Source organism: Mobula birostris, chromosome 32 (assembly GCF_030028105.1).
Source record: "Mobula birostris isolate sMobBir1 chromosome 32, sMobBir1.hap1, whole genome shotgun sequence".
NCBI lineage: Eukaryota > Metazoa > Chordata > Chondrichthyes > Myliobatiformes > Myliobatidae > Mobula > Mobula birostris.
In genome coordinates this window covers 25,615,344-25,638,726 of record NC_092401.1, presented here as the reverse complement: position 1 = coordinate 25,638,726, position 23,383 = coordinate 25,615,344, and the positions used below count along the sequence as shown (strand labels likewise).

The window sequence follows — 23,383 nt, the reverse complement described above, 5'->3', positions numbered from 1 at the left end:
GTCAACAGTCTATGCCCCAGTAGGGGTGACGGAGGTGCTGTATCTCTGAACCTGGCTCTGATTCCGAATCTCGGAGAAATTCTATCAATCCCATTCCGGAGTTATTCACCTATAATCCATAGATACAGATTTATTTATATTTGCATCATTTATTTATTTAACATGCCTACATCAAAACACACAGTGAACGGCAATGTGCATACTCTTCCACATGCCATTAGCAATCCCTGCTAACCAGGTTTAACTCCTGTTCTGGGTGAGAGTTACCACATGGAAGGACAGCAAAGCAGGAGATGCCTGTAAGCCTGGGATGAGCCAGCTAGTGCCCAGTCCTCGTTGATGTCACCCATTGACCGTGACCTTGTGCCACTCTCCACTGTCTAGTGCCCCAGGTTACCACTGACTGACATAGCCTCCTGCAGATCAAGCCGTTACCTTCAACAGTGGCGGGGTGTAGAGCAGGTCCTCCAGACCCAGGTGAAAGCAACTGCCCAGGTACTCCTGTGTGAAGTCGACAATCAGCTGGAGGTTGTAAAGGCTGTCGGCTACGGACATGGTTTCCTTCAGGCAAATGTCTGCAAAGGTAGAATGATAAAGGGAAGGTGCAGAAACATTTAAAAAATAATCATTACAAACACTAGCATGCAAGCAGTAAATCTGAGGCAACCTAAGATTTAAAGATGAGCTTTATTTGTCATATGTACATTGAAACATACAGTGAAATCCACCATTTTCCATCGTGTTGCTACGGGTCAGCCCCCAAGTGTTACCACAGATCCAGCATTGGCATAGCATGCCCACAATTCACTAATCTGTATATCTTTGGAACGTGGGAGGAAACCAGAGCGATGGGAGGAATCCCACGCAGTCACTGGGGGAACATACAACTCCTTACAGCCGCACCAGTGCTTTACAGACAGCGGTGGGAATCAATACTCCAACGGTGATTGCTGCCACTGTAAAGTGACTGCGCTGACTGCCACACTATCGTGCGGGCGCTCCGCGTTCCTCCCACTTTCCAAAGACGGATGGGTTCAGGTCAGTGAGTTGTGGGCGTGCTATCTTGGCACTGGGAGCTTGGTGACCCTTGTGGGTTGCCCCCTGCACATCTCAAACCGAGCTGGTCATTTACACAAAACAATGCATTCCACTGTATGTTTCGATGGGCATGTGAACAAATAAAGAAAACCTTTCATCTTTATCCCTTTTAATCTTTACCTTGATATTGGTTAGAATCAAGGTCAAAGTCAAGGTATAATTTATTATCCAAGAATATGTACATCACAACACTGGTTTTTGATCAGTCTTTGTTTACATATAGTTTTTCATAAATTCTTCTGCATTTCCTTATTTCCCTGTAAATGCCGGCAAGAAAATAAATCTCAAGGTGGTATGTAGTGAGATGCAAGCACTTTGTTAATAAATTTACTTTGACTTTCACTTTGGATTTACAAGAGATCAGCTTTGTTTTTGTTTTTCTACATAGGTACACTTCCAGATTCCTATGAAATCCCTTTCCCACCGCTGAGAATCCCATCAAATCTGCCGCCTTTAATTCTACAGTTTAATCCCACGTTGGTGGATTGTCCCAAGTTCCGACAGAGAGTGTTTGTTGCAATATTCTTGCTTTACATAGGACAACAGAGTGTTAAAGGCTTAGTGAAATACAGAATGAACTTGGGAAAAGTTCTGCTTTAGAATTCCAGAGAGAATTGTCAAGAACTTCAGAGGTGAGGTGGAAAATGGAAAAAAAAAGTCAGGGTGCTTTCTGGACAAATTAGGGGGCCCCAGACAGTTCCAGGGTCGGAGGTCTATGCGAATCCAGAGTTGGAGATCTGGAATTCAAATTCCCATAATTGGCAAGTGCTGGGGTTGATGCTGAACGACACTAGGGGTCGAAGGACCAGCACTGTGCTGTCCGTGAAGAGCATTCTGACACGGAGGTATGGAGGCTCCAATGCACAGGATTGGAAGCAGCTACAGAAGGTTTCAGGCTCAGGCAGCCCCATTACAGATACAACCCTCCCCAGCATCAAGAACATCCAAGGACCCCCAACATCGGGACATGCCCATAGCTCATTCCTACTGTTGGGGGAGGAGGTACAGGAAGAAGCCTAAAGAAACACAGTCAACATTTTAGGAACAGTTTCTTCTCCTCTGCCGTCGATTTCTGAATGATCCATGAACACTACCTGGTTATTCCCAAACAACAGGAATTCTGCAGATGCTGGAAGTTCAAGCAACACACATCAAAGTTGCTGGTGAACGCAGCAGGCCAGGCAGCATCTCTAGGAAGAGGTACAGTCAACGTTTCAGGCCGAGACTCTTCGTCAGGACTAACTGAAGGAAGAGTGAGTAAGGGATTTGAAAGTTGGAGGGGGAGGGGGAGATCCAAAATGATAGGAGAAGACAGGAGGGGGAGGGATGGAGCCAAGAGCTGGACAGGTGATAGGCAAAAGGGGATACGAGAGGATCCTGGGACAGGAGGTCCGGGAAGAAAGACAAGGGGGGGGGGACCCAGAGGATGGGCAAGGGGTATATTCAGAGGGACAGAGGGAGAAAAAGGAGAGGGAGAGAAAGAATGTGTGCCTCCAACCTGATGGCATGAACATCGACTTCTCTAACTTCCGCTAAGGCCCCACCTCCCCCCCGTACCCCATCTGTTACTCATTTTTATGCACACATTCTTTCTCTCCCTCTCCTTTTTCTCCCTCTGTCCCTCTGAATATACCTCTTGCCCATCCTCTGGGTCCCCCCCCCCACTTGTCTTTCTTCCCGGACCTCCTGTCCCATGATCCCCTCGTATCCCTTTTGCCTATCACCTGTCCAGCTCTTGGCTCCATCCCTCCCCCTCTTGTCTTCTCCTATCATTTTGGATCTCCCCCTCCCCCTCCCCCTCCAACTTTCAAATCCCTTACTCACTCTTCCTTCAGTTAGTCCTGACGAAGGGTCTCGGCCTGAAACGTCGACTGCACCTCTTCCTACGGATGCTGCTTGGCCTGCTGCGTTCGCCAGCAACTTTGATGTGTGTTACCTGGTTATTCTGTTGCTTTTGTAATTTAGAGCAATTCTATGTGCTTGCAGTGTACCGTTGCAACAGGAAATTTCACAACATCTAAGTGACTGATTTATAAATACAATCCATTTAGGAGGAATGCCCACCCACACACCGTGCCCACGTTCACTTCATTTTGCTTGTACCCGTTCCCATTAACCCACAATGCTCACTCACCTTGCAAACGCAGCACGTCAGGACAGTAGTGGTGTATGAGAGCTGCCACTGCACATCCATTGGCAAGGTCCTTCAGCTGTGTTACTGAGGGAAAGCAGGGAGTCTGTTTGCTCAAAACTTTGTCCTTCCTGTAACGAATCTGGTCAGAGGGGAAACACAATCTCAGGTTCGGAAACAGACCGAGCGAGGCGGGTATAGCGCTGGGGTTCAAGAGGGAAACTGCTGCCAATAACAAGGATTGAAATAGCCACTAGTATGTTTTATTTTCAGGAATAAGCAGCCCAAATGGACAAAACTCAGACCTTTCCTTCAGCATGTCTGGCGACATATGCATGGGAAAATTTTCTCAAATTACAGCTTTGGCAACCAGTACAGTGGACTGGTTGGCCAAGAACAAGGTGAGAAAATGAGAGAAAAATTATAGGGAAGCTGGAAACAATTTTTTTTTCAAATTACCACTATTAAAAGTAAGAAGTGACCGGGTGGAGCGTGGTGCATTGACAAGCTAAAGGCCCAAGTCCTCCATCGTTAATTCTGTAGAATAATGTGCCTGTAATAAGTGGGCCCATCATGAAAACTGTCTTAATTTATTAACAACAACTTCCTTTAACCTCTCCCAGTTTAGTCAAGAGGGCCATGCTCCCTTCTTAATGCGGCTATCAAGGAGGTACAGAAGCCTTAAAATCCCACAGCACCAGGTTCAGGAACAGTTATTACCCTTCACCATCAGGCTCCTGAACCAGCTTGGATAACTTCACTCACCTTAACTCGGAACTGATTCCACAATCTATGGACTCACTTTAAAAAGGACTCTACAACTCATGTTCTCAGTATTATCTATTTATCTATTTTCTTTGTATTCCCACAGTTTGTCTTCTTTTGCACGTGGGTTGCTTGTCAATCTCTTTGTGTGTAGTTCTCCATTGATTCCACTGTTTTTCTACTGTGACTGCCTGCAGGTAAATGAAGCTCAAGTTTGTGTATGGTGAGAAGTACAGACCTCGACAAATTTACTGTGAGTTCTGTTGGGAGCCGGTCTACGCATTGAGGAGGACCAGTGAACCTCATAACTAACCTCTTACTTGTGTCAGCGTCACAGTTATGCCAAAGCTAAAATGAACAACTTCACGCATATGCAGTGCTGGTGAGATACTTTATTTATTTACTTAGCGATACCCCGGGGAACAGGCCCTTTGAGCTGCACCACCCAGCAACCTCCTAGTCAACCCTATACACAGGACAACTCACAATGACAAATTAACTTACTAACTGCTATGCCTTTGGGCTGTGGGAGAAAACCAAAGCACCTGGACAAAACCTACGCATCCTATGGGGAAAACGTACAAACTCTTTTCAGAGGGCAATGGGATTGAAATCTGAACTCCAACACCCTGAGCTGTAATAGTGTCCCGCTAACTGCTACACCACCTTGGCGTCCTTTGTTGTACAAAGAATCTGCTATGCAAGTGAAGGTGCAGAAACATTATTAACTAGCAGGCTTCAGATGCTCTGAGACATAATACTTATTTTAATAAATAAATGCATCCAAATAAATAGCAGACCAAAAGGACTGGAACCCTGGGTCCCACACCACCAGGTTCAGGAGCAGCTATTACCCTACAACCATCAGGCTCCTGAACTGACATTGAAAACTTCACTCATCCCAATGCTGAACTGATTCCACAACCTATAGGCTCACTTTCAAGGACTTTACAACTCATTATTATTTAATTACCTTTTAAAATATAATTTGCATGATTTTTCATGTTAGTTGTTTGTGAGTCTTTGTTATTTATAGTTTTTCATAATTTCTATTGTATTTATTTGCCTTCAATAATCATATCTCAGGGTAGCATATGGTGACATATAGTACTTTGTTAATAAATTTATTTTGAAATACTTTCAGGGACACTCTTGCATAAAAGTACAATACATTAGAACTTTGTTAGCAAAAGGAATCCCATCTTTAAAAAGTAGTTCTTTTAATTTAATGTCTACCTAATAAAATTCTAATACTGCAAAATATTGACTGAGTGGGTTTAGTGGTTTCAAGGGCCCTTAGTCCTTTACTTTAAAGAAGAGCAGTCTATCCACATTTTAATTCATAACTTTGATCACTGACATAGAATTTGTCCGCTTGCACAACCACACACAAGCAACCTCTGAAAGGTCAAAGTTCAGGGTGGAGTGGCCTTAAGGCACATAGCGAGTTCCTTTCCTTCAGCAGGTCATGTCACGTATACACAGGAAAACAGGAGGCAAAGTTCTCTCAAATTACAGGTTTGGCTTCCAGCTGGCTGGTTGGCCAAGAAAAAGGTGAGAAATCGAGGGAAAAGTTACTGGAAGGCTGGAAAACAAACTTATTTTAAATATTCACGATTAAAAGAAAGAAGTGACTGGGTGGAGGGGGTGCTCGGCTGAGACTCAAGGATGATGAATGCGATTATGAAGTGAGTAATCATACTGTGAATCACAGTGTGATCCTCTGCAGCGTACAATCTGCTTTAAGGGCAACTCCATAAAGCATTTGCAAAGGTATTAGACAATCTGGGTCTAAAGTTAAACCCTGAAAATCCCTATGAAAGAGCAATGTTCTGGAATTACCAACACCACAGGGAATCCATGAACATAAAGTGGTTTTTTACCACTGCGTTCTGAGGGGAAAACTGTGAACAGGAAGTAATGGACAGCGATTTCATTTTTATTTAGAGATACACCATGGTAACAGGCCCTTCAGACCCAATGAGCCGAACCTCCCAATTACACCACGTGACCAATTAACCTACTAAACCATACGTGCTTGGGATACGAGAGGAAAACCGAACACCCAGAGGAAGCCTAAACACACACGGGGAGAACGTACACACAGCAGTGGGAATTGAACCTCGATCACTGGCATCATAACAGCGTTAGTCTAAATGCTATGCCACCACACCATTTTCACTCTCCAAAAGATTATTCAAAAGAATACACAAAGGAGTAAGTTTTGATTCTGGGTTTGTGAATTAGGCCTAATGTTCAGGGTCCAATCAGTGGCAAGTCTGGAGTTGTCAAGGCCTAGTGTTTGGTGATCAGTGTGTCCTGGGATCAATGTCGAGGGGTAAATCAGAAGTCAGCTAGCTGAAGCCCATTCGGCAAATCATTACAAGTGCACCGGTGATGTTGAAACCTAATGTCTTCAGGCCTGATGCCAGAGGCTAATCCTGGGGCTAAGGGAGTGAGCGAGTGAGTGAGTCACTGAGGGCATGCGATATTGGCGCCGGAAATGCATGGCAACACTTGCGGGCTGCCCCTGGCACACCCTTGGGTGGGTTGGTCGTTAACACAAGCAATGCATTTCACCGTATGTTTTGATGTACATGTGATAAACAAACTTGAATCTCGTAACTTAGAGCAGGAGGATACATGTCAGATACGGATGTAGCAGTTATTGGGTCAAAGTCAAAGCAATGGTGGCTGGGTTTTAATTTCCTACCCCAGCAGACCTCAAAATCCAAGCAGTAAATGCTGAGAGGGCTAGCAACGTGCACAAGGGAGAGTTGGAGCTTGCAGCCCAACGTACAGGAGGTAGGAGACAGTCCTTCTCTGACTGTGCAGGTCTATAGAGTGGAGGTGAGACACAGGTAGGTAACCGTGGGATACCTTCAACATAGCGCAAGAGCGCAATGGCAAGAACAGAACTTTCAATGTGTGTAGCCAGTGGGTTCCTGCTCAGATAAGTGAGCCAAAAAGTGGCAAATGGCTGTCAGTCCAGATGAGTAGGATGAGTTCAATTTTGGGAAGCCAAACTGAGGTAGGATTTTCACAGTGAACGTTAAGGCCAAAGAGAGTGTAACTGGATGGCGTGGGCTCATTGGGCTAGAAGGGCCTGTTATCAAGCTGAATCACTAAATAAATAAATATAGTTAGATAAATAAATAAAAGATCTTGTACTTCAGATGCCAAAGCCAAACTTTTTTTTAAAAAATCCTACAGCTTTTCCAGAAAAGTCTTAGTGATTAGTGAGCGACTGTCTTAACTTCACAGAAAAATAATTCAAGCACCCACTCATATTACAAGTTCCAAAAATCTCACTAATACTCAAGAGAAGGAGCAGGAATGGGGGACAGTCTTCCCCCGCCATCCCCAACTCCAGAGAAAATAAATCAAAAATTAGAGGGCAGAGGTTTAAGGTGAGAGGGGGAAATTTTAAAAGGAACCCAAGGGGCAACTTCTTCACGCAGAAGGTGCTGTATATGGAACAAGCTGCCAGAGAGAGTAACTGTGTCCTTTCAAAGAGCCAACTCAAGGATGACAGAGTGTTTAGCCTCTGATCTTGCTCTGGTTCGAGAAGGTGAGGGATTTGTTCTCAGCTTCATGTCGTTACATCATAACAACCATCCAGGAGATGCCTAGGTAAATCATCTTCAATGACTAAACTGAAGCATATTTACTTTACGCACAGAATCACCATTATCTGCCACTCACTGCATTCTCTTGGACCAATTCACCCATTTTCATTGGGGCATGTTCTGTTTGCTCTTCTAAGACAATCAACAGAGAAAATTGACTTTGCTCGCTGTACTAGGAATTGTTTGCAGAATCTTAGTTCTGCCTACAAGCTAGGGCTCGATAAAGTGGAATCAATAAATGTCTCTTCTGTAAGTGCATTCAGAAAACGGTTGTTACCTACCTTTGAAGGCCTGATCTTACCAACAGGCTATTTAAAGAAATAAACCAATCGTAACTTGTTCCAAGGAACACACATAAAATGGTGAAGGAACTCAGTAGATCAGACAGCATCTATTGAGGGAAATAAACAGTTGTTTTGGGCCGAGAGTCCTGAAGAAGGGTCTCAGAAAAAAACACCGACCATTTAGTCCACTCCATAGATAATGTCTGACCAGCTGAGTTCCTCCACCATTGTGTGTGTGTGTGTGTGTGTCGCTCAAGATTTCCAGCACCGGCAGAATCTGTTCTGTCTTTGAATGTCTGTAATTTGTTTCAGCATGCTTTGATTTGCATTGCTATGGCTTTTTTTTGTTCAGACAAATATTTTGACCCATTTGGTCGAGTCAGTATATCAATTACAAATAAAGACGAAGGGCAGGCCTCAGAAGAATAAAAAAGGAAATCGATACTTAAAACAGAAAAGGTGATAGTACAGGCAGTTCTGAACCTTTCCGTCCTGGCCTATTTATTTATTATTATTGTTTGTTTATTTTTGTACTTGCACAGTTTCCCTTATTTTGCACATTGGTTTTTTGTCAGCCTCTGTTGATTGGTTCTTGATTAGTAAAGGTGTCAAAGGTCTTGGGGAGGAGACAGGAGAATAGAGTTGAGAGGGATAATCATCAGCCATGATGGAATGGTAGAGAAGACTCGATGGGCCGAATAGCCTAAATGTGCTCCAATGCCTTATGGGATTGATAGGGTTTCTCAATTTGAAAACTGTATAGACCATCTTTTTAGACTTAATTCTATTTGCCTTCAGAATAATGAATATATCAAATTTAATTATTAATTATTAGCTATTGGATATTCCCATAGATGTGCATGAGAGGGTAGTAGTGGACTTTTGATTGAGAGAAAACAGAAATGGGTTAAACTTTTGTTGGCCACATTTGCTCAGAAAGATTGCCCACGGTTCCAGAGAAACGTGTCCATCTAAGAAAACAGAAAATGCTGGAAATACTGGGCAGAAATCCACTTACTAATGTTGGATTGGTGTGTAAAATTGATATTTTACTTGTAGTTTAACTTTCCTATGTTTGCTTGTATTTTTATATAATCATCTATATACATGTAATTGCTCAGCGGATATTCCAGTATTTGATACACTTGCTTCTGTATTTTTCTAGAGACTTTCATTTTCAGTAGCAGTTGCCACATCACGTGAATCAGGATATTTTAAGGATTAATTGTTATCACCGGAATTTTGTTATCTCCAGTCCGAGTATGAGACAACCATAACTGTTTTTTCTCTGTCTTGTCAATGTTCTCTCAGCTCCCTTGTTCATTTTTTGTTCTTTTAACACTCTAATCAACAAGTTTTATGACTATTTCCTGACTTTGGAAAACACTAAATTGTATGCTGCTCTGACTGTAACACTTTATTCTGCATTCCGTGATTGCTTTACCCTTGCACCACCTCAATGCACTGTTGTAATCAAATGATTTGCATACCAGACAGTCTTCCCCTGCACCTCAGTACGTCACAATCATAAACCAATTTAAATTCCCATTAAGCCCCCACAGACTAAACGTGGTTAAAGTTAACACCAGTCTCAATTCGAGCAAATTGTAATGAACGTGACAGAGATAGGACTACAAAAGTTGCTTGTAGCCAATTAAAAACAGAGGTTTTGGGGATGAGAATTAGCTCTCTATTCAAACTGAGCACTTGCACAGATTAGAAAGAAATGAATATTGGAGTCCAAATGAGCCTCCTGTATAAATGGCTCGGAACAGGGGAGGCAAACACCTCTCTGCAAAATTCAATACCAGTGGGTTGGCTGTTTCAAACCTTGCACAGTTCAACAACTTAAACATTAATTCAATACAATGCTCATTGCTTCTACTTAAAAGCAGGAACGACAGAGTGGGTCAATAACACCGGTAGACAGTAGTTACAGCATTCCAGTGGAAACGACCAAAAGGAACTCCCATGCTAAATCCTGATGTGATGAATTGAACGGTGCATGCATTGAGATGGAAAAGGACACTCATGGTCACACTGCAAGCCTAAAAGGTACAGCATGGAGCACAGAAACAAAATCAAAAACGGATTTATATGTGATGTGAAAAAGTAAAACCCCATTCCACACAGGACTGCATTATTCCTTCATAAAATACAGTTGAAAGGCACTCCTTTACAAATGTTCTAACAGACGTTGTAAGAGGATAAACTGGACACCCAGGACATGCCCTCTTCTCATCGCGAACATCAGAGTGGAGCTACTAGAGCCCAAAGACACACGTTCAATGTTTTAGGAACAGCTTCTTTCCTTCTGCCATCAAATCAGTGAACGGTCCATGAACCCAGGAACACTACCTCACTATATTTGCCCTCTTTTGCAGTACTTATTTTTATATGCATTTTTATTACAACTTATAGCGTATTTTATGTATTGCACTGATCTGCTGCCACAAAGCAACAAACTTCATGACATAGTCTATGTCAGTGATAATAAACCTGATTTTGGTTTGGAAGAATGCCTGGTCAGTTGCCTCTTGTGTTGCAGGTACCATTTTCCCTGATGCATTTCATTCTGCGTGTTCACTTAAATGCCTGATGTTATCCACCACAGTGACGACTTGAGAGAATTGAATTCACCGAGAAACTCCATAACCACCAGAGTACCCCTACAACCACACTGATTGCAGAGGCGTTTGAGTTTCAGTCGTAGTGTCACCGTGCAACCCCTGTAAAATTACAGAGCCTCGTGCAAGGTCTTAATTTACATCAATGGCCTGGGAAAGAAGGGAAAATGGAGCCTCCTGCATTGCCCCCTCAGCAGTTTTGTCTGTTACACCTGCTGGAACTTCACTGGGCATGGTGTGTACACAAACTTGTACACTCAATTCATACTTGTATGACTTCTACACATTCCAAAACACTTTTCTGCCAATAAGGCAGCTTTGAAATGTTGCTGCTATGGTAATAGCAAAGCTGCAGTAAAAACTTGCACAGAGCAATATCCCACAAGTGGGCAAAGAGTAAATTAATCTGCTCGAGGCGACTTTGGCTGAGGGAGAGTCATTGGCAAGGGGTGGTGGGAGTTGAATGGTGCAGTGTAACACTTAGAGTCTCAAGGTTACCTTGAAAGAATGAACAATTGTTCACTAATTTAAATTAAAGAGACCAATATTAAACGAAGACATATATTTTTACAATTCTGCAGCATTTCACTCAGTGTTTCAACAGCAGTCTTTTTGGCTGCTTCAAAGCCGGCTTCTGTTAGGAGGTGTCAGGCTTGTCTGTAGGTGCAAAATCTATCTAAGCAGTTCCTATCCAAGCTGATGGGCTCCAAGCAATGAACTATTGATTGGAGGGAGTGAGAGGCCTGTCTGTGTGTGAGCTGGTGAGTGGGAAATGGTTTTTAATATAGTTGCTGCTAGTGTTGCTCTGCTGAACATTGTGGGCATGCTGTGTTGGCTCTGGAATGTGTGGTGACACTTGTGGGCTGCCCCCAACACAACCTTCGGTTGTGTTGGTTGTTAAAGCAAATGATGCATTTCACTGCATGCTTTGACGTACATGTGATAAATTAATTAATCTGAAAGACAACACTTCATTTGGGAGGATTATGCATTGAAGTAGATGGAACAAGGCTTTACACCACAACGCATTCAACAGATAACCTTCACTCAGTCTCCAATGGCTGCCTTAGCCCCAACCTTGAACGGACCTCTGGTACATTGAAGATGAACTCTTGACATCATGATCTATTATTTGATCAAGACGCTTGTCTGTCTGCACTGCATTTCGTCTGTAACTCTATCTACACATTCTACAGTTGTTTTACCTTTGTACACTCTCAATGTACTCAAGTTTTGAGATGGTCTGTCTGGATGGCGTGCAAAACTGCATCTCGGTACAAGTGACAATAATAAACCAACCTGCTGACCGCAGATGCGATTGTACTGTCATTGTGCACACCAGTAAGAGGCTACATGCAAAGTCTCAACTTACATTAGCTTCGAGAAAATTTTTATTGCCACATTTTATTGCTTGCCTCATTATAGGAGGATTTGGAAGCTTTAAGAGATGGTGCAGAAGAGATTTACCAGATGCTGCCTGGATTAGAGAACATGTCTTAAAGAGGCTGGGTTGAGCAAACTAGGGTTTTTCCTCTTTGAAGACAAGGAGGATGAGAGGTGTCTAAAATAAGAGGCATAAAGCAAGTGGACAGCCAGTGCCTTTTTCCCAGGGTGGAAATAGTTAACACACAGTGGCAATGTTTTGAGGTGATTGAAGGAAAGTACTGGGGGGGGGGGGGAAATGTCAGAGTAAGTTATTTTTTAAGACAGAGAGTGGGGGGGTGAATGGAACACACTGCCAGGGATGGTAGAAGAGGCAGGCATAATAGGAGCATTTAGGATAGACACAGGAGGACAGAAAAATGGAGGGCTATGAGGAAGGAAAGGGTTAGATTGATCTTACAGAAGATTAAAGGCCGACTCAACATTGTGGGCCAAAGGGCCTGTACTGTGCTGTACTGTTCTACTGCCTACTCACGAATTTGCAGTTGGCACAATTTTGTTTTCACACAGAAAGTACAAGGAAGATAAGGGGAGCTTTAAAGCATTAGTCCAGCCCTGGAGAGGAAACGTTTGCATTGTATTATCCCATTACACCACCAAGCCAAGTACTCCTTCAGGCTTTTTCCCAAATTTGTATGTTTTTACATTTAGTTCAAGAACTAAGCCCCGTAAATGTATTTCCAACACAGCCTCGAGGGGCTGAGGTTTCATTGCCATCAGGAGGTGATCTGCAGTCTCAACACAAAACAGTTATGGTGCATGAACCCGGGCTATAAATCAGACAATGAGCTCTGCCAGACTTCCTGATACCATCCACCCTAACGTCTGGGCTTCCCTTGCCCAACCAGGAGTCACCTAGAGATTTTTTCATTGGAGTGAAAAAGGATGAGAGGTGAGTTGATTGAGGAGGATAAGGACACAGGGTGGAACAGACCCTTCTGGCCCAACGCGCAAGACCGCCCAGCAACCCACCTATTTTTAACCCCAACCTAATCACAGAAACATTTACAATGTCCAATTAACCTACTAACTGGTAGGCCTTTGGACCGTGGATGGGAACACCCGGAGGAAAACCTCACGGGAAGAACGTACAAACTTCTTACAGAGGACGCTGGAATTGAACTCCAAATTCCAATGTCACAAGCTGTAATTGCGTTGCACTAACTGCTATGTTACCACCGAGCCCCGGTAAATGTGGAGAGGATGGCTAGCACATTTTTCCCCAGGGTGGAAATGGCTAATACCAAAGGGCATCCTTTTAAGGTGCATGGAGGAAAGTTTATGAATACTTTATATACAATTATATATAAATATATGAATATTTATATATTTTAAATAAGATATACATATATATCTTACTATGTTATAGCATATTTTATCTATTGATCTCTACTGCTGCCACAAAACAAAATATGTCACAACATGTATGTAAGTGATAATAAACCCATTTCTGATTATGATTCTCTCTCCAAAAAAGACACAAAGACCGGTTGCAGATAAGTACTTCCAGAAACAGAAAGCTCAGCAGTGATGTTTCTGGGTCATTGGCCAGTTATTTCCCAGTAGTAAAATTTCTCACCAACTTGCCTTGTGTTTCTAAGCACAGAAGGTGGGCTCTTTGGATTGACATTGAGCCAACTTGGGCCAGTTGTTTGAGGAATAATGCAGTCTCATTGACACCCATCCTGCATCAACACCCTCCCTGCAACCACCCACCTCAACACAAAAAAAGAAAATTAAAGACAGATCGATTGAACTAATGAGATACGTTACCATAGGAGGCTTTTTCTCAGACTCCTTCAAACAAAAAGCGATGGCATGCTGAATGCAAATGGCAAAAAAAGAAGCATAAATGCATTTTACTAGACTCAGCCACAAGAGAAAAGAACCGAGATCTGTCAGGTGACCAGCATGCAGTCTGTGCTTGGCTAAACAGGGCGAGACAAGTGAGGAACAGACTGGTGTCTCTTAGTGCAGTCCATTAGTTGTGTTGACATCCAGGGCTCTCACCAACCTCTTCTCAAATTGCACCCAGCAACATCCAATTCATTACCCTATGGGTTGACCCTACTCAGAAGAGGACAAGTGCAGCCATTTTCTTTATCATAGCAATGCACCCAACAAAAATACCACCCATCTTTCTCTCTCATATGATTTCGCACATCGGTAGCTTTCCGGAATCTTTCAAAATCTTCTAATTCTGCAGCTGGGGAACGTGTTTGACTGGGGGTTTCAGATGTTCCTGATCCTGCCCTTGTGCTCCCAAGCATCCATCATCATGTACAATGGAAGAAGAGCAAGCCAGACCGAGCCAGAGCTCCTTGACCCAGGGGTGCGGAGATCAGCGGCTGCCATCTGCTCCCGCCGTCAGGGCAACAGTAGAAACCAATCAGACTCTGCCCAAGTCACCTGGCATCACAGTCACTGGACTTACGGAGGAATGACATGCTCATTAAGTAGCTTTCCTCCCCTGAAGTATGACTCAGCTTGTGGGATTGTAGGCAAGTCTTCAATAAGACGGGGGTGTTGAGGAATTGGGAGGTCAGCTGGACATTAAAGTCTGATATTAATTACATTAATCTCCCTTTGTTTTTATCTTTTTCGTGAACAGTTATTACCCTACCACCATCAGGCTTTTGAACTGGCCTAAGTAACTTCACTCACCTCGACACTGAACTGATTCAACAACCTACAGACTCACTTTCAAGGACTCTACAACTCAAGTTCTCAGTATTATTTATTTTATTTGCACTTTTTTTTTACATGCTGGTTGTTTATCAATCTTCTGTTATGTATAGTTTTTCACAAATTATATCATATTTCTTTATTTTTCTGTAAATGTCTGCAAGAAAATGAGTCTATAGGTTGAATATGGTGACAAACTATGTATGTACTTTGATTTTTATATTGAAGTTGTTATTTGTCGCCATTAGAATTTGATTTTAAATCCTCCCTCTGCTGTCTTTCACTTACCCCAGCTCCAGTGCTGATAGGGATGACCCTGAGGAACATGTGGCTTTGAGAACATGAGATGGTTGACCATAGGCCTCAGATTTGATTCACACATCGCACCCTCCTGACAAAGGTTTAGTTGGGTTCATGGTGCCTGACCTCATAAGTATTTCCAGCATTTTCCATTTCTAATCTCCAGATTTCCATCGCAGGTCACTTGATATCTTTCATGATTCAGTTGGAAACTTTTTTTTGTATTCTAAAATGACAGTGTGGACATTGTGCTCATCATGTATTTTACCTGATGCGGTGAGCTTAAGATTCCTAAACATAGATGTTCTACCACTGTCCTCATCTCCAGCTCAGCTGACTATTTCAATGCCCTGCCATGTTTTACAAACAGAACACATTTGCATCTTGAATGGGAATCGGGCCTGTGTGCACATTGGACATCTGAGTCCTGAAACATCGACAATTCCTCCCCCCACCCCCCAACAATGAAACAACTCAAACCAGCAAATACTGCATGACAAGATTTCTTTTGTTTATTTGGACAGGTTTTAATCCCCTTCTGCAATTACAAGCAGTGCAGTGGCCAGAAGAGAATGTTCTTCTATTGAATTCAGTCCCCAGCTTGGTCTTCCCACTCTGCTCACTGGGATAAAAGCTCCTGAATCCCTAAGCCCTTTCCAGACAAGGTACAAGCAAATCAAAAGTTTATAAAACGTGCTGCAAGAAGAAAGCAACATCCATCGTCAAGGAGTCCTATTATCCAAGCCAAGCTCTCATCTCTCTACTGCCATTAGGCAGGAAGCATCAAGGCCTTAGGCTGCACACCACCAGATTCAGGAGCAGTTATCACCCTACAACCATCAGGCTCCTGAAATATCATGGATAGCTTCTCACTTCAACACTGAACTGACTTTCAGGACTCTAAAGCTCACATTCTCAGTATTATTTATTTACTTTTTTAGTATTATTGTTTGCATGATTTGTCTTCCTTTGACTCTTAGCTCAAGACTTCAACTCATGTCTTAGTATTATATATTTATTTTTATTATTTGCATAATGTGTCTTCTTTTGCACATTGGTTGTTAGCCTGCCTTTGTGCATAATTTTTCATAAATTCTATTGTATTTCTTTATTTTCCTGTAAATGCCTGCAAGAAAATGAATCTCATGGTGATGTATATGTACTTTGATGATAAATTCATTTTGACAGGTTCAGATCAAGGCACGCCCAATGGAATGGTCTAAGAGACACGCCAAACAACTTTAAAATATATTCAAATCCTAACAAGGAAATAAAGTATCGTTAACATTCACTCTTGAAGCAAAGGATTCTGGGATTGCCAACTCTGCTCAACGCCCATAAATAGATGACCAGTTTTAAATTGGCTGTCCGATTGGATGACACAAATGTGACAGGTGTAATTTTATGCTGCAGTAATAGGTACGCAAAATTACAGTGCAGTTCAAGTTTCTTGCTCTTGCTCTGAGATGCTATCCTGTTACTTTAAGTAGGAGGCAAAAGCAATAAAGTTTGATGCAGAGAAACAATAAAATTTTATTATTATACTTCCTAAGTGTCCATCCACCCTGGGCTGCTCCATTTAAGTCCCACTTAATTTAGAAACAGACTCTTCTCCACAATCAGATTTCATGAACACTACCTCAGTAGTCCTCTTTTTCAGTATTTATTTGTGTTGCACCAAATTGGTGCAGTCTTTCACTGATTCTGTTATGGATTTATTGAGTATGCCCACAAGAAAATGAACCTCAGGGTTGTGAATGGTGATATACGTGTACTTTGATAATACATTTACTTTGAACTTCTTGGCTTTGCACTATGCTGCTGCCACAAAACAAATTTCATGGCATAGGTCTCTAATAATACACCCAATACACATTCACATTTACATATTCCTGTTTAACATAAAACCTGAGGCCCTTGCACCAGTAAATTTTCTGTGTAACTTAAACCCTGAAAGCAAGCTCCCAAAAGTAGTCTCAGTGAGTCTCTCACCCGCCACTCTGTCATTAGTGTTAAAAGGGAGCTTGATAGCTGATGTGAGCTCAGTAGGCCAAGGGGCCTCCTTTCCATATTGCACCTGTTTAGGATCCCCTAACACTACATACAACATGTAGGTGAGATTGATTTGGAGTGCTGCGCTCAGGTTTGGTCAGAATGCTATCGGAAAAACACCATGAAGCTGGAAACAGTTCAGAGGACATTTCTGGGACCCAAAGGGCTGAGTTATGTTCAGCAGGGAAGGACTTTATGCATGGGAGCACAGGAGACTGAGGGGTGATCTAATCATCGTCACCAAATGCCCGTTACACTGTTCCTATGTCTTGTGTCCTGCTTCCCTTCTCTACAGGTTTGCATCGTGATATTATTGGTCTAGTGACTGAGATAATTGGCAACATTAAGTTTTGGTTTGTTGGCTTCACCAAGTTAAATCTGGAGGCAAGAGATGACCTCATTTCCTTCTTTTTTGTTGTTTTAGGTTTCCTCTGCCAATGTACTGAAGGCACTTCAAGTGAACTGTAAGCTGAAGAACCAGCTCCACACAGAGGAACAGCTATCCGACCCAGGGGTTGAAGCACAAACCAAGCCTTCCTGCTAGGCTGAACAAGTGGAACCACTTTACAAGCTCCATTATGTACACACATCTTGCTTGTCTCAGCGTGACTTCCACCCACTGAAGGTATTCTGGGTCACTTCAAGGTGATTCCTTTCTGGCTGAGCAAAATTTGATAAACACATCCACTTAATGGTTGGCTGCATTTTTTTGGGGGGGGGGTGGAGTACATTTGGAGGGAAGAAAAGAACATTCCAACATATTTTTCCCCATTAACTCTCTACCACAAACCTCAGGAAGACTTAACAGGAGATTTTTGTCTCATAGAATGCTGGAATCATAGAAATTTGATTTAGAGTTCAACACATATGAACCAAATTAACCCATTCCTCTACTTTCCTTAATGATGGAATCATAGGAGACAAAATCCATCGTGTCTGGGCCAATGGAAAAAAAATGAAGCAGGTTATTCCCTGCTCCCTGACCTCAGTCCACACCCCGGAAGAAATAACTTCGTCAAGGGTTCACCCAAATACCCTTTATATTGGATATATTTTAAAGTGGAGGTTGAAAAGTTACTTAATTAGCAAAGGTGTCAAAGGTTACAGGGAGAATGTGGAAGAATGGGCCTGAGGGGGATGATAAATCAGCCATGATGGAATGAAGGAGCAGATCTGATGGGCCAAGTGGCCTAATCCTCCTCCTATGTCTTATGGTCTTATATACGGGCAACGTTTCTGCCTCCACCACCCTTCACAGCAACAGCCTCCATAACCCCAGTACTCAGAATGCAATATCTTTGTCACTTCCCTCTATCAGTTCACTTAAATCTCAGCCCCCTTTTAAATGGCCCAAGGGAAATAATAAATTCCTTATGTGTCTACCACTTCCCTTTAGTGCCTTCCTCCTCCCCTTTCTCCCATAGTCCACTCTCCTGCTATCAGATTCCTTCTTCTTCAGCCCTTTATCTTTTCCACCTATCACCTCCCAGATTCTTAATTCTTTTCTCCCTCCTCTACCCACTTACCTTACCCCCCCCCCACTCATGTGGCTTCACTCTATCACCTGTCAGCTTATACTCCTTCTTATTATGGTTTCTAGCCCCTTCCCCCATCCCCCAAAGTCCTAACAAAGGGTCTCGGCCCGAAATGTCAACTGCTTTTTTCTTTCTACAGATGCTGCCCGACTTGCTGAGTTCCTGTCTTCCTCCAGCATTTTGTGTGTGTTACTCAGGAATTTTAAGCATCTGCAGAATCTCTGTGTTTTAATCTTATTAATGTAGACATGTCCCACGCAAGTCAACCATCCTTCAAAAGTAACTTGCATCAAGCAAAATTGACCAAATCCCACTCTATACAAAATTTAAGTTTATTTTTAAAACTGGTACAAACAATTCCTAGTTCCTTTGCATTCAAGAGTCTCAACATGCAGTCTTCCCATCCCCCAAAGGGCCATTAAATAAAAAAAAGGATAAAGATCGACACATATAGACATTTAGCAACTTTACATCATCTCGACAAAATTCAAAGTTGGCTCCTTCCTTTAAAAAAAACTTATAAAAAGGGACAAGAATTAGGATGCGGTGGGGTGGGTGGTTCAGGAGTTAAGATGCAGAAAAAGTTGAGAGGTGGACTTACAGGAACTAGCTTCCAATACCACTTGGTGGGACACTGTTGTGGACAGTGTGTAATGGGAAGGGCAGAGAGAATCAAAGGAGGGTGGGAAGGAGGGAGGGAGAAAAAGGAGAAGCAAATGAGTTCCTTAACATTAAAAGTGCGTTAGATGTCAAGCAGGTATTACTACAGGAAATAATAAATACACATTAAATATTCTGAAAGATCCGGAGCTTAAAAACACAGAAGGTTCAGATTTCAATGCACATGAATCCCATTCCTCTATGCCACATAACTCGTGTAAAATCAACTAATTTTACAGCTCAAGAAGTTAAAGTTAGTGATGAACAAAGTGAGCATTGCTAGTAATGTTACTGGTAAAGAATTCAAGATTCAAGGTTGAAGTTTATTTATCATACGTACATCAAAACATACAATGAAATGTGTCCTTTGCATTACCCGAGGATGTGCTGGGGGCTGTAGGTGTCTGCACACAGTCCGGCGCCACATAAGCAAGCCCACGATGCTCAGCAGAACAAAACAGAACACAACCAACAACAAAAACAAGCCCCATTCCTCCCTCCCACCCAGGCACAGCCATGGGAGTATGGCACATACACAGTGCTTTAACCCCAGGACAGGCCTCAGGCTCCAGCCAACAAATTCTGGCCCACAAACACTGGACTTTGACTTCCCCAGAGATTACAAGATTACTGGCATGGAGCTCTGAGCTTGAATCCCTTCATAACAAAGAGGGAATTAATTTGAAGTGATAAGATGCAGAATTTTTGAAAAACGTTGGTCTTAGTAACCATGAATCTAGCAGACTGTTGTTACTGCCCATCTTTGCCAGAAATGCACTTGATAGAAAGAAACCAACTTCTCAACCTATCAACTCCCCAACATGGCCCAGAAAGTATCTCTGTGGATAATTAGGAACAAACAGCAAATGACTGGCTTGCCGATGCTAATGCCTAGACAGTCAACAAGTGAATGCCAAAAAAAAGAGCTGGTAAACAACTGGGATATTTCAGAAATCAAAAGCAAAGTTATATCACACTAATATCTGAGCATGATTTGTAGGAGGGAACAGTAAATTGGTCATAGAGTAGGTTAAAAATATCATGGGCCAAAGGGCCTGTACTGTACTGTAATGTTTTATGTTCTATGATTCGATCTTGTTTTTGGAGAAATGCACATAACTCCAATCCCAATGTTATGGAAAGGAGTGCAGACGTTTTTGTTGAAGTACATGACAGACAGGCAAGGATGACATTGAGCGGTTGTATGAGTAACAAAAAGGCAAAGGGATGATCTGCTAGAAGGGAGGCACCCAAGAGACGAAAGAAAAGTTTCTACTTATGTGACAAATATAAGCCAAGTTCTAAGTATTGCTTAATCAAATTGGGATTTCAGGAGAAACATCTTTAGCTTGGGAGAGATTAGAAATCAGAACTTCATGCCACAAGGAAGTGGGAAGCAGAATAAAGAGGTGTGTCTAAGAGGAAGAGAATTTTCTTACCCCTTACTTCCCCTCTCCTGGAGTTCCAAACTAGACGTTGTCAGTCACTAGAAGACCCATTGGATATGGTCCTTAATTAAGGACATTATTACACATTGAACGATCAATGCCTGACACCTGAAAGGTGGGCAACTTCCAGTGCAAAGAAATATTGATATTCAGCATATTTAGCTCCTCAGATCTCATATTCCACCGGGCAAAGCCATTCCATCTCACAATCTTGCAACAAAGACTACAAAGAAAAACAAAAAAACTGCTCTGTCTCATTGGCTCAACAAATGAAGACGGACCAGTGGCAGATATTTGGGCTCCGGGGAGATTGGTGGGGGTGGTTTGGTTTGCAAGGTCTGGAAGTTATCAGTAAGTTATCATGTACAAGATGATAACAGACAGTGGATTTCTAGAGATTTTTCCCAGGCTAATACAAAGGGGCATAATTTTGAGGTGATTAGAGGAATGTATTGGGAGGATATCAGAAGTAGATGTGGTTTTACTTACACATAGTGGTGGTAGAGACAGATACATTAGGGGCATTTAAGAAACTCTGAGATAGACATATGAATGATGGAAAATGAAAGGCCATGTAGGAGGAAAGGGATAGAATGATCTTGAAAGGTCAGTGCAGCATGATGGGCTGAAGGGCCTGTACTGTGTTGAAATGTTCTATGTTCTACACTCAGTGGCCACTTTATTAGGTACACCAATCACATGGCAGTAACTCGATGCATAAAAGCATGTAGACACGGTCAAGAGGACCCAGTTGTTGTTCAGATCAAACATCAGAATGGGGTATAAATGTGATTTAAGTGACTTTCACCGTAGAATGATTGTGCCAAATGGGCTGGTTTGAGTATCTCAGAAATTGCTGATCTCCCAGGATTTTCACACACAGCAGCCACTAGAGTTTACAGAGAGTGGTGAGAAAAACAAAAAAAAACATCCAATGAGTGGCAGTTCGGTGGGTGTTAATGAGAGAAAAGAGGAGAATGGCCAGACTGGTTCAAGCTGACAGACAGGCGACAGTAACTCAAATAACCACGCGTTACAACAGTGGTGTGCAGAACAGCATCACTGAATGCACAACATGTCGAACCTTCAGTGGATGGGCTACAGCAGAAGACCACACTGGTTCCACTCCCATGCCTAATAAAGTGGCCACTCAGTGTATGTACTACGTTCTTAAATTGGGAAAGTTAACTGGAAAAAGGCTGGAGCGTAACTTTGCTGGAGGAAATTTGTGGCCTCTTTTCCAGACTGAGGTCAAGGATCATGTTGAACCTCCACAGGTAAGGGACTACAAGACAACGGTGACTTTTCACTAGGACACCTCCAAACAGCCCATGAACCAGGTGATGACAACTGCAAAAGGCTTCCTTCCAGGAGTGAATGTGCAGAATCACTCCATGTTGCAGGGCTTGCCACCGTAGTTTCCTCCCTTGCCAGTGTCATTCTGCCAAGTATTGTGGGCATGTTTTATTGGCACTGGAATGTGTTGCGATACTCGTGGGCTGCCCCCAGCACATCCTTGGATGTGTTGGTCATTAACACAAATGACACATTTCACTGTATACTTCGATGCACATGTGAGAAGTAAATATGAATTTGAATCTGACTAGCAAACGTTGTCTAAATTAAATTATGTCTCATGTCATCTCACTGCTCACCGCTGAGAGAAAACGACCTCATCAAACCCTCCCAAGGTTATAAGTGTAAACATTAGATGAAATACTAAGGGCATCACAAGCCAAATGGGAGAACAGTTATCGTTCAGGGGAATTAAATTAGAAAATGACAAAATGTCTTGAACAACAAGGCAATATTAAAAGAAAATTTAATTTTTTATGTTTCAGAAAGCCTTTTGCATTCAGCCACATTTTTTAAAAAATAACATATAAAATGCATAATAAAAAGTCAGGAAGTCTTGCTGCAGCTGTATTAGGTGCTGATGAGATCACACCTGGGAGTACAACATTAAGCTTTGAAACTGGTTACACTGAAGGAGATTCACTAGGTTGAGTCTTGGGATAAATGGGTAATCTCAAGGGTTGAGCAGGTTGGCTCTGCACTCACTGGAGTTTTGAAGAATAAGTCATGATTGTATTACAACTTGCAAGATTGTGATGGGACTTGAAAAGGTTGCTGCTCAGAACAGGCATCCTTATGGGGAAGATATAGAACAATGAATCCACCCGTTTAAAATGGAGACGAGGAGGAATTTCTTCTGAGGATTGTGAATTGATAGAATTCTGTGAGGCCAGAGTCATGGATTATAATTGAGCCAAGATGGAAAATAAATGCATGTTAAGGGACTTGAAGATCAAGGTGAACAGCGCAATCTTGTTGAATGACAGAACAGACTCAGGGGCAAATTGGTGACTCCTGCTACTTTTTCTCATTTTCCTAAATCTCATGCTCAACTTTCTGTGAGTAAAGTATTTCATTGAAATAAGTTCACTAAGCCTAGGGCTTTCCTTCTCTTTTAAAGATAAAATCTGTGGTGAAACATTAATATCCAAGTCAACCGAGCACAACGTTCTCACCAAGTCACTCACACGCATCGTGCGCAAAACCAATATTGACTACAAGGCTGGTCAAAAGGGAACAAATGATGGTGCTCAGCAGAACATCACTTCCAAGCCCCTGATCCAAATAAGCCATGAGTCAAGGCACCTCTGCTGTCAACCTGAGTCAGACAGCTGCACTTCAATGAATGGACACGGCAAGAGACTTGGCAA

The 23,383-nt window shown here is 42.4% G+C and overlaps 1 protein-coding gene across 3 annotated transcripts in view; it reads right to left on the bottom strand.

Annotated features, from left to right (window-relative positions):
* camsap3 (calmodulin regulated spectrin-associated protein family, member 3) overlaps window positions 1-23,383 on the bottom strand; it is a 247,829-nt gene that overhangs the window by 48,300 nt on the left and 176,146 nt on the right. For all 3 annotated transcript variants that reach the window (XR_011883779.1, XM_072248341.1, XM_072248342.1), the window contains 2 exons: window positions 3,233-3,371; window positions 436-575 (listed from right to left, as the gene is read on the bottom strand). Coding sequence is in view for 2 of the 3 variants with exons in the window: in XM_072248341.1 (XP_072104442.1) it covers window positions 436-575; window positions 3,233-3,371 (279 nt within the window). In the remaining variant the exon portion in view is untranslated. The remainder of the gene's footprint in view (window positions 1-435; window positions 576-3,232; window positions 3,372-23,383) is intronic.